This window comes from Jaculus jaculus, chromosome X (genome assembly GCF_020740685.1).
Source record: "Jaculus jaculus isolate mJacJac1 chromosome X, mJacJac1.mat.Y.cur, whole genome shotgun sequence".
Taxonomy (NCBI): Eukaryota; Metazoa; Chordata; class Mammalia; order Rodentia; family Dipodidae; genus Jaculus; species Jaculus jaculus.
This window is the reverse complement of record NC_059125.1, coordinates 66582365-66595238: the sequence shown is the minus strand read 5'-3', so window position 1 is coordinate 66595238 and position 12874 is coordinate 66582365. Positions and strand designations below refer to the sequence as shown.

Here is a 12874-nt window from a genome sequence, read left to right as displayed (position 1 = left end):
ATTCCTTGGTCGACTTCCTTACCTCAGCTAGGATTACAAAGACATTAGCCATCAAGCTTGGCTTGAATCTTGCTCAAAAAAATTTTTTTTTAAAAATTAAAAAACAAGGGAGAAAACTGAAGCGATGAAATGTGCATATGTTAAAACTTAATCATGCTAAGTGTGAAAATGTCTTCCTGGGTTGGCACCAGGAATTTAGCATTAATCTCCCAGCATGAGATTCCTGAGAAAATTTAATTCTTTTGGATCCATTGTTTCATAGTCTGATGGCCAACTGTAGGAGCACAAGTGTCTTTAGAATATATTCACTTCAAGTTACAGGCCTGGTCTGGTTATCTTTATTTTAATTGTGGTTCTGCTAGGTGGTTCAGAAGTCCTTATCAAATCCCTAACTGCTTGGCTTGGGGGGACAATATTGCAGAGACAGGTGGTTCCTACAGCTGCTGCTTTTGAGGTGATAGCATCATGTGGTTATCTGTTCCTCTGGCCCTGTGTTATCCATGAGGCTTGTGCCACACCTGAAATGTAAAGCAGCTGCTGGTTAGGACAATGACTGCAGACTTTCAGGAGTCTAGCACAGGACATTGCAAAAGCTGAAAGTTAGATACTTTGTTATCTTTGGTTAGGTATCAGCAGATTTTAGACCTGTGGTCCTTGAATGCTTAACATAGCAAAGTGCAGCATTAAGTTGGAGTCTGACCCCAGAAGTAAGGAAACACAAAATGCAGTTTACCTTGTGGCCTCAGTGAGGAGAGTAGGCCAGTCATACTCTTCAGCCAAAGAAGTTTCTAAGTGCTTATCCAAAAACCGAACTACAGTATTTCATTAAACAGAATCAGAATAATTATAATTTAGTGTGCTCAAAGGAAAAAAACAAAAAAAGGAACATGGCCATTTTTGTGGCCTTCTAATTCTGTGATTCAGAGTTGACAAAGCTGGCCTATCACAAGACTTTGCATAATCTTTGAGCAAAGAATAATGTTGGTTTTTTTAATGGCTGATCTTAAAAGATAAACTTTCAGTGTCACTAAATGACAGTTTTCTTGGAATTTACCAACATTTGTTTTCTAGGTGTGTTGTGTTTTTATGCAAAAGCCTAAAAGAGGTACTAACTGTAGGCAGTTAGGAAGCTTTCTGGTCCCTCTCTCCATTGTCTTTGGTACTTTAAATGTCTAATTAATTAGCAGCTTTGTTATGGCCTCATTGAGCTATTGTCATTCCATGCTCTTTAATCCCTGCTTACTAGACAAGCTGTGCTCCAAATGGTTTATCTAATTTTAAAGAAACAAATGTCTTGTTTTCCTATACATTTTCAAAGGCAAATGCTGTTTCCTACCACAGAGTCTGAGCTGTATCTCTTATTTCCTCACTGGTTCTTGAAGTTTTATTGTCTGCTACCAGGTTCATTCTGTTACATTTCAGTCTTTTCCTAGGTATGAGAACCTCAAATTCTGATCAGCCTGGGCTATGGCGAGACCTCACCTTAAAAAGACAAAAAGAGGGGGCGAAAAATCCTCAGTAGGCCTGTATTTCCAGCACATGGAAGGGCTGGCTGCAAACTCATGGCCTCCCTAGGCTGCATAGCAAGCCCCTATGTCTCATACTCTCATCTGCCCACACCTCCCCCCATTCTTTGGATTGGTAGTGTTACTGATACAGGAATTTGGGGGTTCCTCACCAGTTTGGGGGTGTCTTTAGCTTCTTGTCTTATGAATTTGAAGAATGAAATCCACAGATCAGAGGATAAGGTTCAGGAAGATTTTTATTATAGCTTAGAGTTTTAGGAAGGAGAGTTTTAAAAGAAGGCAAGCTTAAGGAAAGGAAGGAAGACTTTGAGAAGTGCAGAACTTAAGAGAAAGAAGCAAGGTAGGGAGGCAAGACGGGGATTGAGAAGACCACCTCACGACTCAGGTTGGGAATTTTTACATGAGCCCCATGGTTGGGCTGCTGGTTTAGCTAGTTAGTCTTGATGGCAGGTGACTGGGGTCAAAATTTCTAGAAAAGGCCAATCTTCCAGAAATCTTGATTCTAGAAAGGGCCTTCTCAGAAGGGAGTGGAAGGACTCACCAACCGGGCAGAGATAAGGAAAAGCCAGATCCTTCTGGAATTTCTGACCTGTAGTAAAATGCAATGACCTAGATTATTTTACAGGCCCAGGGACAATTCCGACATTTAGCCAAGGAGAAAGCTTGTGGCTTTGGGGTCCTGTCACCCCTAAACTGTCTCAGTATGGGAATTTTTGAACAAAAGCCTGGGCCAAAGCAGCCCCAACAAACTGTTTGGCCACCCATTCTAAATATAACAAAGAGACAAGTAATAGTGAAAAGCTGAAACGGGAGATTTATTCAGTGTGGAAACTGGGAAGAGGGAACAAATAAAGAGATACAATGTGCTCCCCTCTATCTTTTGGGGACTAATATGAGATGTCCCTTTAAATAGAGGGCAAAAGGTGACCCCCCCCAATCACTAACCCACCCTTATCTCAGCTCTAGTCAGTCCTGCCAGGTCCCCGGATGAGTTGTCCACACTTAAAGTGTGAAATAGCTTTCTTTGAGGCAAGAGGCATGTTTTTTTCTCAGCTGGTACCAGGGCTTCAGCCTTCCCAACCCCCTTGGAGTTCCTGAGGAAATTTTAATTCTTTTGGGGGTCATTGTTTCAGTCATGTGATAGCCAAGAGGAGGAGATAAGTTTACATACCAATTTCAGAAGCTTTCATCAATGATCTTTTAAGGTGTTTTGTCACTTGAGTTTTATTGTAGGGATTGCAAAACTTACCTTCATATCTAGCAATTGTGTGTGTGGCTGGGGATTGAATCCAGAGCTTTGCACATGCTAGCAACTGTTATGCCATGGAGATTCATCCCCAGCCCCTTTTTGTTTTTGTTTTTTGAGGTAGGGTATCAATCTAGCACAGGCTGACCTGGAATTCACTATGTAGTCTCAGGGTGGCCTCGAACTCATGGCAGTCCTCCTACCTCTGCCTCCCAAATGCTGGGATCAAAGGCGTGCACCACCACGCCTGGCAAGCCCTTGTTTTTTTTGGGACTGGTTTTTGCTATGAAAAATACAGCAAAGCATAGACAGGTTTTATTTCATGAAAGCTGGCCTCAAACTTAGATTCTCCTAACATTTGACACCACTACACATAAAGTATTTGTAATTGAAAAATATATTGCCTTTTATTAGCTTGGAATGTGATAATAATGGCATTAACTAGAACAAGACAAATATATTATATAATATATTACCTTAATAAGTAAAAGGAACTTCTGTCATGAAAAAAACCAAAATGCCCTGCTAGGAATAAGTTTAGAAAACAAAGAAATATTGATATGTTAAAAGTACTTCTTTTTTTGAGAAAAGTACCTACATGCTTAGTGTGGGAAATTAATGGTTTTGCTTAAGAACAAGCATAACATTTCATTCTAAGTCAGAAGTAATTACAAAGCTGTGGGTTTGCATTCTTTCTATACATTGTAGTCTAATTTATTGACAATTTTAAAACTTAGACTTAGTTAAGTCATAAAAAATATGAGAGCTATAATCAGCAATATTTAATTGTTAATAATTAAATTGTGTTGTGTATTTGTCATAAGAATTCATTTTAAATCTGGGAAGGAAATGAATGTGGCTTATGACTTGGCAACTTTTTATTCTTTTGGTGTTCAGACTTGAACCCCTGGCCTAGTACATGCTGGGCCAATGCTATACCACTGTGTTACTTCCCACGCCTTTTTTTTAAACTTGGTATTAAAAAATAAAGATGCGGGGGGCTGGAGAGATGGCTGAGCGGTTAAGCGCTTGCCTGTGAAGCCTAAGGACCCCGGTTCGAGGCTCGGTTCCCCAGGTCCCACGTTAGCCAGATGCACAAGGGGGCGCACGCGTCTGGAGTTCGTTTGCAGAGGCTGGAAGCCCTGGCGCGCCCATTCTCTCTCTCTTCCTCCATCTGTCTTTCTCTCTGTCTGTCACTCTCAAATAAATAAATAAATAAATTTTAAAAAAATAAATAAAGATGCGGGCTGGAGAGATGGCTTAGCGGTTAAGCGCTTGCCTGTGAAGCCTAAGGACCCCGGTTCGAGGCTCGGTTCCCCAGGTCCCATGTTAGCCAGATGCACAAGGGGGCGCACGCGTCTGGAGTTCGTTTGCAGAGGCTGGAAGCCCTGGTGCACCCATTCTCTCTCTCTCTCCCTCTATCTGTCTTTCTCTCTGTGTCTGTCGCTCTCAAATAAATAAATAATTAAAAATAAATAAATAAATAAAGATGCGATGAGATTAGTACCAGTTTTCTCTTTCTGGTTGAGTTTATTGTTTTTATGATAACAAAGAAGGACGAACACAGAGTGAAAGGCAAGTGAGCAGTTTCACTGAAGAAAGAAAAGAAGGGGGGGGGAGCTCTCTGCATGAGCAGAGGAATGACCTGAACAACTTGCCAAGATGAGACCTCACTTAAGGTTTTCTTATGTTGGAGAACAACAGTCTGAATAAGGCACTCAATTAGGTCTGGGGTCTTTTTCCTCTCCTTCCCTGTTTTAAACACCACAGAGAATGAGAAGAAATGGGTCCGTTTTGCTGCCTGAAATAATCTGTATTCTTTGATTTTTTTTTTGTTTAAATCTGTGGCTGGCAGTTAGCACCCCCAGGGCTTCCTATCAGATTCCTGTTGGGGTCCTAGGTCTATGTCTTGACTATAAGCTGTCCCAACCGAATGTGCTCAAAGGATGCTACTACTAGTGTTTATCAGGGCATGTATATGTCTTTTCTTCCAGTCTGTGACTCTAGCTGCTATGAAATGGGTGCTGCCTTGTTCCAAATTCCTATCAAAATCACCAAACTCAGCAGAGTTGTGCCCAGGGATAAGATGTATTATAAGTAACTAAGCCTTTCTAAGGTTAGCAAAAACAGAAAATAGAAGATAGTGTTTGGTTGACCCTTCTATAGATTGCTTAAAAGAAATTATTAAGCCTTTAATCCCAGCACTCAGGAGGTGTGGGGTTCCCCAGAGGGGTCCCCGCTCAGGGCTGTCTACGCGACCCCAAAAACACTCACGCAGGACGCTCTCAATGCAAATCGCACGAGGTTTATTGATTCCGATGCATCGGGGCTCGACACAAATTTCCTCTTGCATGAAGAAAGGTGAAGAGCCCCTAGCCACGTGTTTGGTCAGCTTATAAAGGCTGAAAACCATAGGTATGCAGAGTCATAGGGGCTTTTCAGCCGTGGGTTCCCCTGATTGGGTGGGGCCCACGAGGTGGGCTCGTGAGGGTCCCTCTGATTGGGTAGGGCGTACAAAGGGCCAGGTCCTCACGGTATACTTTTTACAAAATGGAGGTAGTTGCAAAATGGCAGTTCTGTGATTCAGTGCAGTAGCAAGCAAGCCATATTACAGAAGCTTAAAAAGGCAAGTTAGCAAAGCAGCTAGACAACAAGGCAGCAGAAATATGGCAACTTTTATCCTTTCATTTCTCCCTTTTCTTTGTCATAATTCCAATCATGGAATTTCAGTTTCTGCAAGAGACTGGTACTGTTGTTTAAGTATCATGACTTGGACGGTGCTAATCCTTTCTCTAATAAAGGTAACTAATCTATTTATTATGCATGGACCAAAGGTGAAGAGGAGAATTAAGATGATGAGTGGCCCTAGCAAGGTGGAGATCAAAGTAGTCATCCAGGGGGACCTGGTGAACCAAGATTCATACCAAGACAGGTTCTGTTGTCTCTCCCGTTTGCGTTGTTCTAGGCTTTCTCGTACTTTCTGCAAGCTGTTTTCTACTAATCCAGCCTTGTCTGCATAGAAGCAGCACTCTTCTTTTAGGGCTGCACAGAGTCCCCCCTGCTGTAAAAATAGTAAATCTAGGCCTCTTCTATTCTGTAATACAACCTCTGAAAGTGAAGAAACCGAGTCCTTTAGGTTCTGCATTCCTGACTGTAACTCTTGTAGATCTTTGCTAAGCTGAGCTGAGCGTACTGTTGGTTGGAGGTGACAAGGGAAGCTATGCCAGTGCCTGCTCCTGCAACACCTAACCCCGTTATTAAGGCTAATGTAAGGGTAGTTATAGGCTCTCTCTTATTCCTAGAAGGGGTGGAAGGGTCAGAATTCCAGATTCTTTGAAAATCATCAGAATTTCTTATAGCAAGTCTGGGCAGCAAGTTGATAAGCACACAATAGTCCTTTTTCTCTAGAAAAGTTGTTTTTTCTATATAGGTAGTTAACCCTGTGGAGCAAGCGAGGTAGGCGTCCGAGGGGGCTGAAACATATTTGTAATTTTGGGAGTCTATGCTGAGAATCTGATTACAGATCTCCTGGAGGGAGGTAGGAGGCAACATACGAGGGCCTACCAGACAGAGTCCTGCTCCAGAGACGAAACTCATAGTGAGTCCCTGAGTGCCAGGTGGGGGCCGCCAGCGTAGGCCAGAGGTCTCATTGGTAAACGTTACATTTCCTGAGGCAGCCAGCCCTTCATAGAAGGGGGGGCTGGAAGAGTAACAAATCCAACATTCCTTTAGAGTATGGTTGACAGAATTAAAGATCTGAATAGAGGAATTGATCAGAGTTAGGATGAGATCGGCAGAGAAGGGGGACCTTGGGGGAACCGTGGGTCTGAAAAAGGCAGAGGCAGCTGCAGTTGGGCAAGTAGAGGGGAGTGATTGCTGGGGTGGTTCAGATTGAGCTGGGGATTGTGGGTTATGGAGTACAGGGTTGGGGCCTATACTGGCTTTTTGGGAATCTGGGAGAGTTTTGGTCAGCTTAATCTTAAAAGTTAGGCCGGGGTCCTTCCCTGACACGTATAAGCGAAGGCCCCACTCAAATCCTCTAAGTCCCCAATCCTTGGTTTTTGCATGCTCAGTGAAAGAGATAGATATCGGGTTACACCATTGTCGGCAAGCAGGTTCAGTTGACCATCCAGGGGAAGTGAGGGAGAATTTAGATGGGATTTTTCTTTTAACAGTAATATAATCCCATTTAGAAGAAGGCTTCCAATATGTGTCCCCAGTGGTCTCACATCCCCAAGAGGCACAAAAATAATCAGAGGAATATCCACATTTTGAGTTTAAGGTCCGGTCCCTGTGGGTCCCTGGACAGACATATATGGGGGCCATGTTGAGTCGCGTGCGTCCGGTCTGGCTGTCACATCCAGGAAGGGAGGAGGACTCAAGGGGAGAGTGGGAATTTATGGGTGTGGCCTGGGGCAAAAAGTAGTCAGGGGTGCCCCAGGATGAGTCCGCCCCCAAATCTAGTTTACAAAGGTCTACTTCTAAGTTTGGCCAGGGGGTAGATGTTGACAGTTGGGATGTGGAGTTAGCAACATCTCCCGCTTGATTAATGATTTGCCAGGTGTAATTGTAAAGCTGATAGGGTGAAGAGGATAGAGCGCAAGGTAACAATATGGTTAACATTGCCCAAACCTTAAGAAATTTCATCGTGGCTGACAGAGACACGGCGAAGGCGCAGTTTAAGGGGGTTATCAGTCCTTGTCAGTTGCCAGCGGGGATCAGGTGACGGAGCTGGTTTCACGTGAGATGCGTGGATCCAGACAGCTATCCCGTCTACCTTCACGGTGGTGGGTGTCGTCAGGAGTACCGTAAAGGGCCCCTTCCAACGAGGTTCGAGGTTTGAGGGTCGGTGTCGCCTCACGTAGACTGAGTCCCCCGGCTGGTATGAATGTGGGGCTGGGTCCTTAGCAGGCAGATAGCTCTCTTTCAGTTTTGGCCATAAGTCCTTTTGGAGGATATATAGTGCCTGGAGCCTGTGGTTCAGATCAGAGGACGAAATTATAACTGGGTTCTGCATTAACAATTTATTAAGTGGGGTTGGGACACCAAATAAAATCTCAAAAGGAGTTAGGTTAAACTTGTAAGGGGTGTTGCAAACTCGGAAGAGGGCCCACGGAAGGAGCATCGCCCAATCTGTACAGCCAGTCTCTAAGGACAATTTAGTTATGGTCTCTTTTAATGTTCTATTCATTCTTTCTACCTGCCCTGAGCTCTGGGGTCTATAAGCACAATGTAATTTCCAATTAATCCCCAAAGTTTTGGCCACCTCCTGACTTACCTGGGCAACAAAGGCAGGACTGTTGTCTGAGCCTATTACCTGAGGTATCCCATATCTGGGGATGATTTCTTCTAAAAGTTTTTTGGTTACCATTGTGGCAGTCTCTTTCTTAGTGGGATAGGCTTCCACCCATCCAGAGAATGTGTCTATAAAAACTAGAAGATATTTATTCCCATAGCGAGCAGGTTTCAGCTCGGGGAAATCAGTCTCCCAATATAAGCCTGTTCGATCTCCGCGAAGTCTCTTTCCAGGGTCCGTCTGGGAGGTCTGGGCATTTACTTTATGACAAGGGATGCATTGTTTTACCAGCTTCTCAGCCATTTCTTTGAGTCCTATTATGTGATAATCAGTCTTTTTGAGAGTTTCTATTAATTTTCTATTAATTTTTCTAGCTCCAAAATGAGTTAGCCTATGTAGCTGTTGCAGAGTGGATTCTGCTTGTTGTCTAGGTAGGATATGTTTCCCTTCTTCTGTCTCCCATCTTTGGGTGTCCTTATTAAATTTCTTTTGTATCCTAGTCATATCTTTTAGGTCCTGTTCAGTATATTCTGAAGGCTGTAACTTTGGGAGGCCAGTTTCTTTTTCAACTAAGGGGAGCAGATACGTTCCTTGAGCAGCCTTTTTGGCCTCTACATCAGCCATCCTGTTCCCTCTTGCCACTAGAGAGTTTCCTTTCTGGTGCCCCAGACAATGGACTATGGCCAGCTTGGCCGGCCGATGCAGGGCATCGAGTAAATCTAAAATTTCTTGTTTGTTTTTGATTTCTTTTCCTGCAGAGGTTAATAATCCTCTCTGCTGGTATATGGCACCATGCACATGTGCAGTTGCAAAAGCATACCGGCTGTCTGTATATATGGTAGCTTTTTTCCCTTCTGCCATATTTAAGGCCTGGGTTAATGCAATTAGTTCGGCCTTCTGGGCTGAAGTCCCTTCAGGCAGTTTGATAGCCCAGATCACCCTGTCTCCATCAACAATTGCCGCCCCCGCCATCCGCTTACCTTCAAGGAGATAGCTACTGCCATCAGTGAACCAGGTTACCTTGGCATCCGGTAGTGGCTGGTCTGTCAGATCAGGTCTCATTCTGGTAACCTCAGCCAAGATGTCCCCACAGCTGTGGATTACTGTGGAGTCGGGGTCTGGCCAGAGGGTAGCCGGATTTAGTTGAGTGGGGGGTGCAAACTTGACTCTATCCGAGTTAAGGAGGAGACTCTGGTAGTGGGTGATTCGGGCGTTTGAGAGCCATCGGTCTGGAGGCTGGCGGATGACACTCTCCAGTGCATGGGATACAATGACTGTGACAGTCTGCCCCAGAGTTAATTTATCAGCATCCTTCAAAAGTAAAGCCACGGAGGCAATAATCTTAAGGCAAGGGGGCCACCCAGCGGCCACAGGATCCAACTTTTTCGATAAATAGGCCACTGGCTTTCGCCAGGGCCCTAGTTTCTGGGTCAGTACCCCTTTTGCAATGCCTTTCTGCTCATGTATATACAAGTAAAACGGCTTGGAGGTGTCGAGAAGGGAGAGAGCAGGTGCCTTTAAGAGGGCATGCTTGATGTCGTCAAAAGCCTGTTGTTGTTCCTCTCCCCATTGGAAAACTGCAGACGTCTTAGTCAAGAGGTAGAGGGGGGCCGCCAGGGCGGCAAACCCCAGTATCCACAGTCTACAAAATCCTGCAGATCCCAGGAATTCCCGTACTTGCCTGGCATTTGCAGGCACTGGGATCTGTTCCACAGCCTGTTTACGTGCTTTCGTCAGCCATCTCCGCCCTCCTTTTAGAGAGTACCCCAGGTAGGTTACTTGCCTTTTGCAGAGTTGGGCCTTCATTGCTGAGGCACGGTAACCCAGGCGGGCCAGTTCCTCTAATAGTGCCTTTGTCCCCTGTTCACATTCAGTTTGGGTTACAGCTGCGAGGAGTAAGTTGTCAACGTATTGGAGGAGAGTTACCTGGGGGTTTGAGGTTCGGAAGGAGGCCAGGTCCTGGTGAAGTGTCTCGTCAAAGATGGTGGGTGAATTTTTGAATCCTTGAGGCAGCCTAGTCCAAGTCAACTGTCCGGAGATTCCGGAGTCTGGGTCCTTCCATTGAAAGGCAAAGATAGGTTGACTTTTTTCATTCAGTGGCAAACAGAAAAAAGCATCTTTCAGGTCCAAGACTGTGTACCAGTCTCGGTCTGGAGGTAGTGAACTCAGTAGGTTATAGGGGTTAGGCACGGTTGGGTGTAGGTCTTCAACCCTCTTATTAACCTCCCTTAAGTCCTGAACTGGGCGATAGTCATTGGTATTTGGCTTGCGCACTGGTAGCAAAGGGGTATTCCAGGGAGATTGGCACCTTCTTAGGACTCCTAATTCTAAGAGCCTCATTATGTGAGGTTTTATTCCTTCTCTGGCCTCCTGACTCATGGGGTATTGACGTACCGAGACAGGTGTTGCGGAAGCCTTTAGATCAACAATTATTGGTGGTTGATGGGTGGCCAATCCCATCCCGGCAGTCTCGGCCCATGCTCCCGGGACTTTGGTGAGCCATTTGCCAATGTCTGCATTGGTCTGAGGCCTTTCAAATAGCCTATGTTCATCTTCTAGTTTCATAGTTAAAACATGGATAATTTCCCCATGTTGGTCAGTCACTTGGGGGCTCTTCTTTGTGAAGGTAATTTGGGCTCCTATTTTTGTTAATAAGTCCCGTCCCAATAAGGGAGCGGGGCAGCCTGGAATCATGAGGAACGAGTGGGATACCCGGCCCACACCTAGGTCCACCGTTCTTCGGGTAGTCCATGAAAATTGTTGATTTCCAGTAGCCCCGAGCACCCATGATTTCTTGTTAGAAAGGGGTCCTTCTGGTTTCAGTAGGACCGAGTGCTGGGCGCCAGTGTCCACTAGGAACTGGATGGGTTTCCCCTCCACCTTCAAAGTTACCCTAGGCTCGGGGAGGGGATCCGAGCCCCGTCCCCCTCATTCATCATCTTCTAGGGTCAGAACCTCTTTTGGTTTCTTTTTGGGGCAGTCCTTAATCCAGTGTCCCTTCTCATTGCAATAGGCACATTGGTCCTTTTCTAATTGGCACCTGTTGCCCAGGTTTTGCTTCTGCCTAGTATCCCTAGGTCTGCCTGCTTCTTTTCTATTCTGGATTACGGCATTCAGAATTCGAGTCATGTTTTTCTCATGCCTCTTATCACGTTTATGGTCCCTTTCTTCCTGTTCTTTTGCCATTCTCTCTTCTTTTTCCTCTTCAGTTTCTCTTTTATTATAAACCTTTTCTGCTTCCTTAACTAAGTCTGACAGAGTATAGCGGCTTAACCCATCTAGTCTTTGTAATTTCCTTCTGATATCTGGCGCTGACTGATCTACAAAATACATCAGCACTGAAACCCTTTGTTCCTCCGCCATAGGATCAAAGGGCGTATATCTACGATAGGCCTCCATGAGGTGCTCGAGGAACACAGAGGGGACCTCATTAGGTCCCTGAATGACTTCCCTTACCTTGGCCAAATTGGTAGGGCGTCTTGCAGCCCCGCGGAGACCAGCCACCAGAGCCTGGCGATAGATTCGGAGATGCTCCCTACCGTCAGGGGTGTTGAAGTCCCAGTTGGGTCTGATCAGGGGGAACCCTTCATCTATAACGTTCTGGAGTTGGGTTGGGCGCCTGTCGTCACCAGGGACGTTCTTTCTGGCCTCCAACAGGATACGTTCCCTCTCCTCGGTCGTGAAGAGGGTCTGGAGTAACTGCTGGCAATCGTCCCATGTGGGCTGGTGGGAGAAAACTAGGGATTCCATGAGTGCAGTTAATTTTGAGGGGTCCTCAGAGAAGGGAGTGTGGTTGGCCTTCCAATTATAAAGGTCTGCGGAGGAGAAAGGCCAATATTGTAGGGGTGGCAGAGGTCTCTGAGTTGAGTCATCCCCTGGTCCTAAAGGGGGTGGGGGTCCTATAGCCCTGAGTGGTAGGGCAACGGTAGTATCAGGAGACAGAGCTCACCTACTCCAGGTCCCCGTGGCTGGGCCCCCCTGTGTCCCTTCTTGTGAGGTGGCAGGAAGAGGAGCTGTGGGGGTGTGGGTTGGCGGGTAGGGTGGTGGTGAATCCAGGAGGAGCTCCGTCTGAATGTCCGGGTAAATCTTCTTTTTCTTCCGGGGGGGTCCTGCAATGAGAACTTTTGAATCCCCCGAGGGGCTACTGTTAGTGGGTTGGGGAGGAATCCAGGGCTTCAACCAGGAAGGTGGGTTTTGGACAAGATCCTGCCAACTAAAAATGTAAGGCATTTGGTCGGGGTGGCCTCGGGGCTCCTGCAAGATGATCCATTTAACAGCCTGAATAAGATCTGGGTTGAAGGTCCCTCCTCGGGGCCATCCAACATTAAACATAGTCCATTCTCCCTCACATAGAGTTTGCCATTTTCCTTTCTTTATTTCAACAGATAAACTATGAGCTCGGCTCTTAACGTCAGTCCAGTGAGCTAAAGTCAAGTCCAAAGGGGTTGAGATAGTCTGTCCCATGTTAGAAGGGGAATAAAAGAGATAGGAGAACAAAAGGATCTGGAGAACACCGAGAACAAAGAGACAAAGGCGGCCCGATCGCTGCTTGAGTAAAAACGAAACTGAAGCAGATGGCGGTGAGCGGGACCCAGATGATGCTTCCCGACAGAGGCGAACTCGATCCGAGTTCTTCAGATAGGAGACAGAAAAACCTGTCTCCTGGGGGCAATCAGGAGCGTCCTCCAGATTGCTGGGTGGTGGTCCTCAGGCCCATCAGCCCCGACTCAGAGCACCCAAAGGGAAGGCATCCAGATACTGAAACTGGTTGAAATTGAGAATTTTTCCAGAGGACAGAGATAAAAG

At 45.8% G+C, this 12874-nt stretch overlaps 1 protein-coding gene across 1 annotated transcript; it reads right to left on the bottom strand.

Annotated features, from left to right (window-relative positions):
• Positions 1 to 463: 463 nt before the first annotated feature.
• LOC123456535 lies at positions 464 to 12532 on the bottom strand. The gene is given in 5 exon segments (XM_045139883.1): positions 464 to 518; positions 734 to 812; positions 4447 to 4524; positions 6327 to 6472; positions 8655 to 12532. Coding segments are annotated over 5 exon segments (4236 nt in total).
• Between the last annotated feature and the right edge of the window lie 342 nt (positions 12533 to 12874).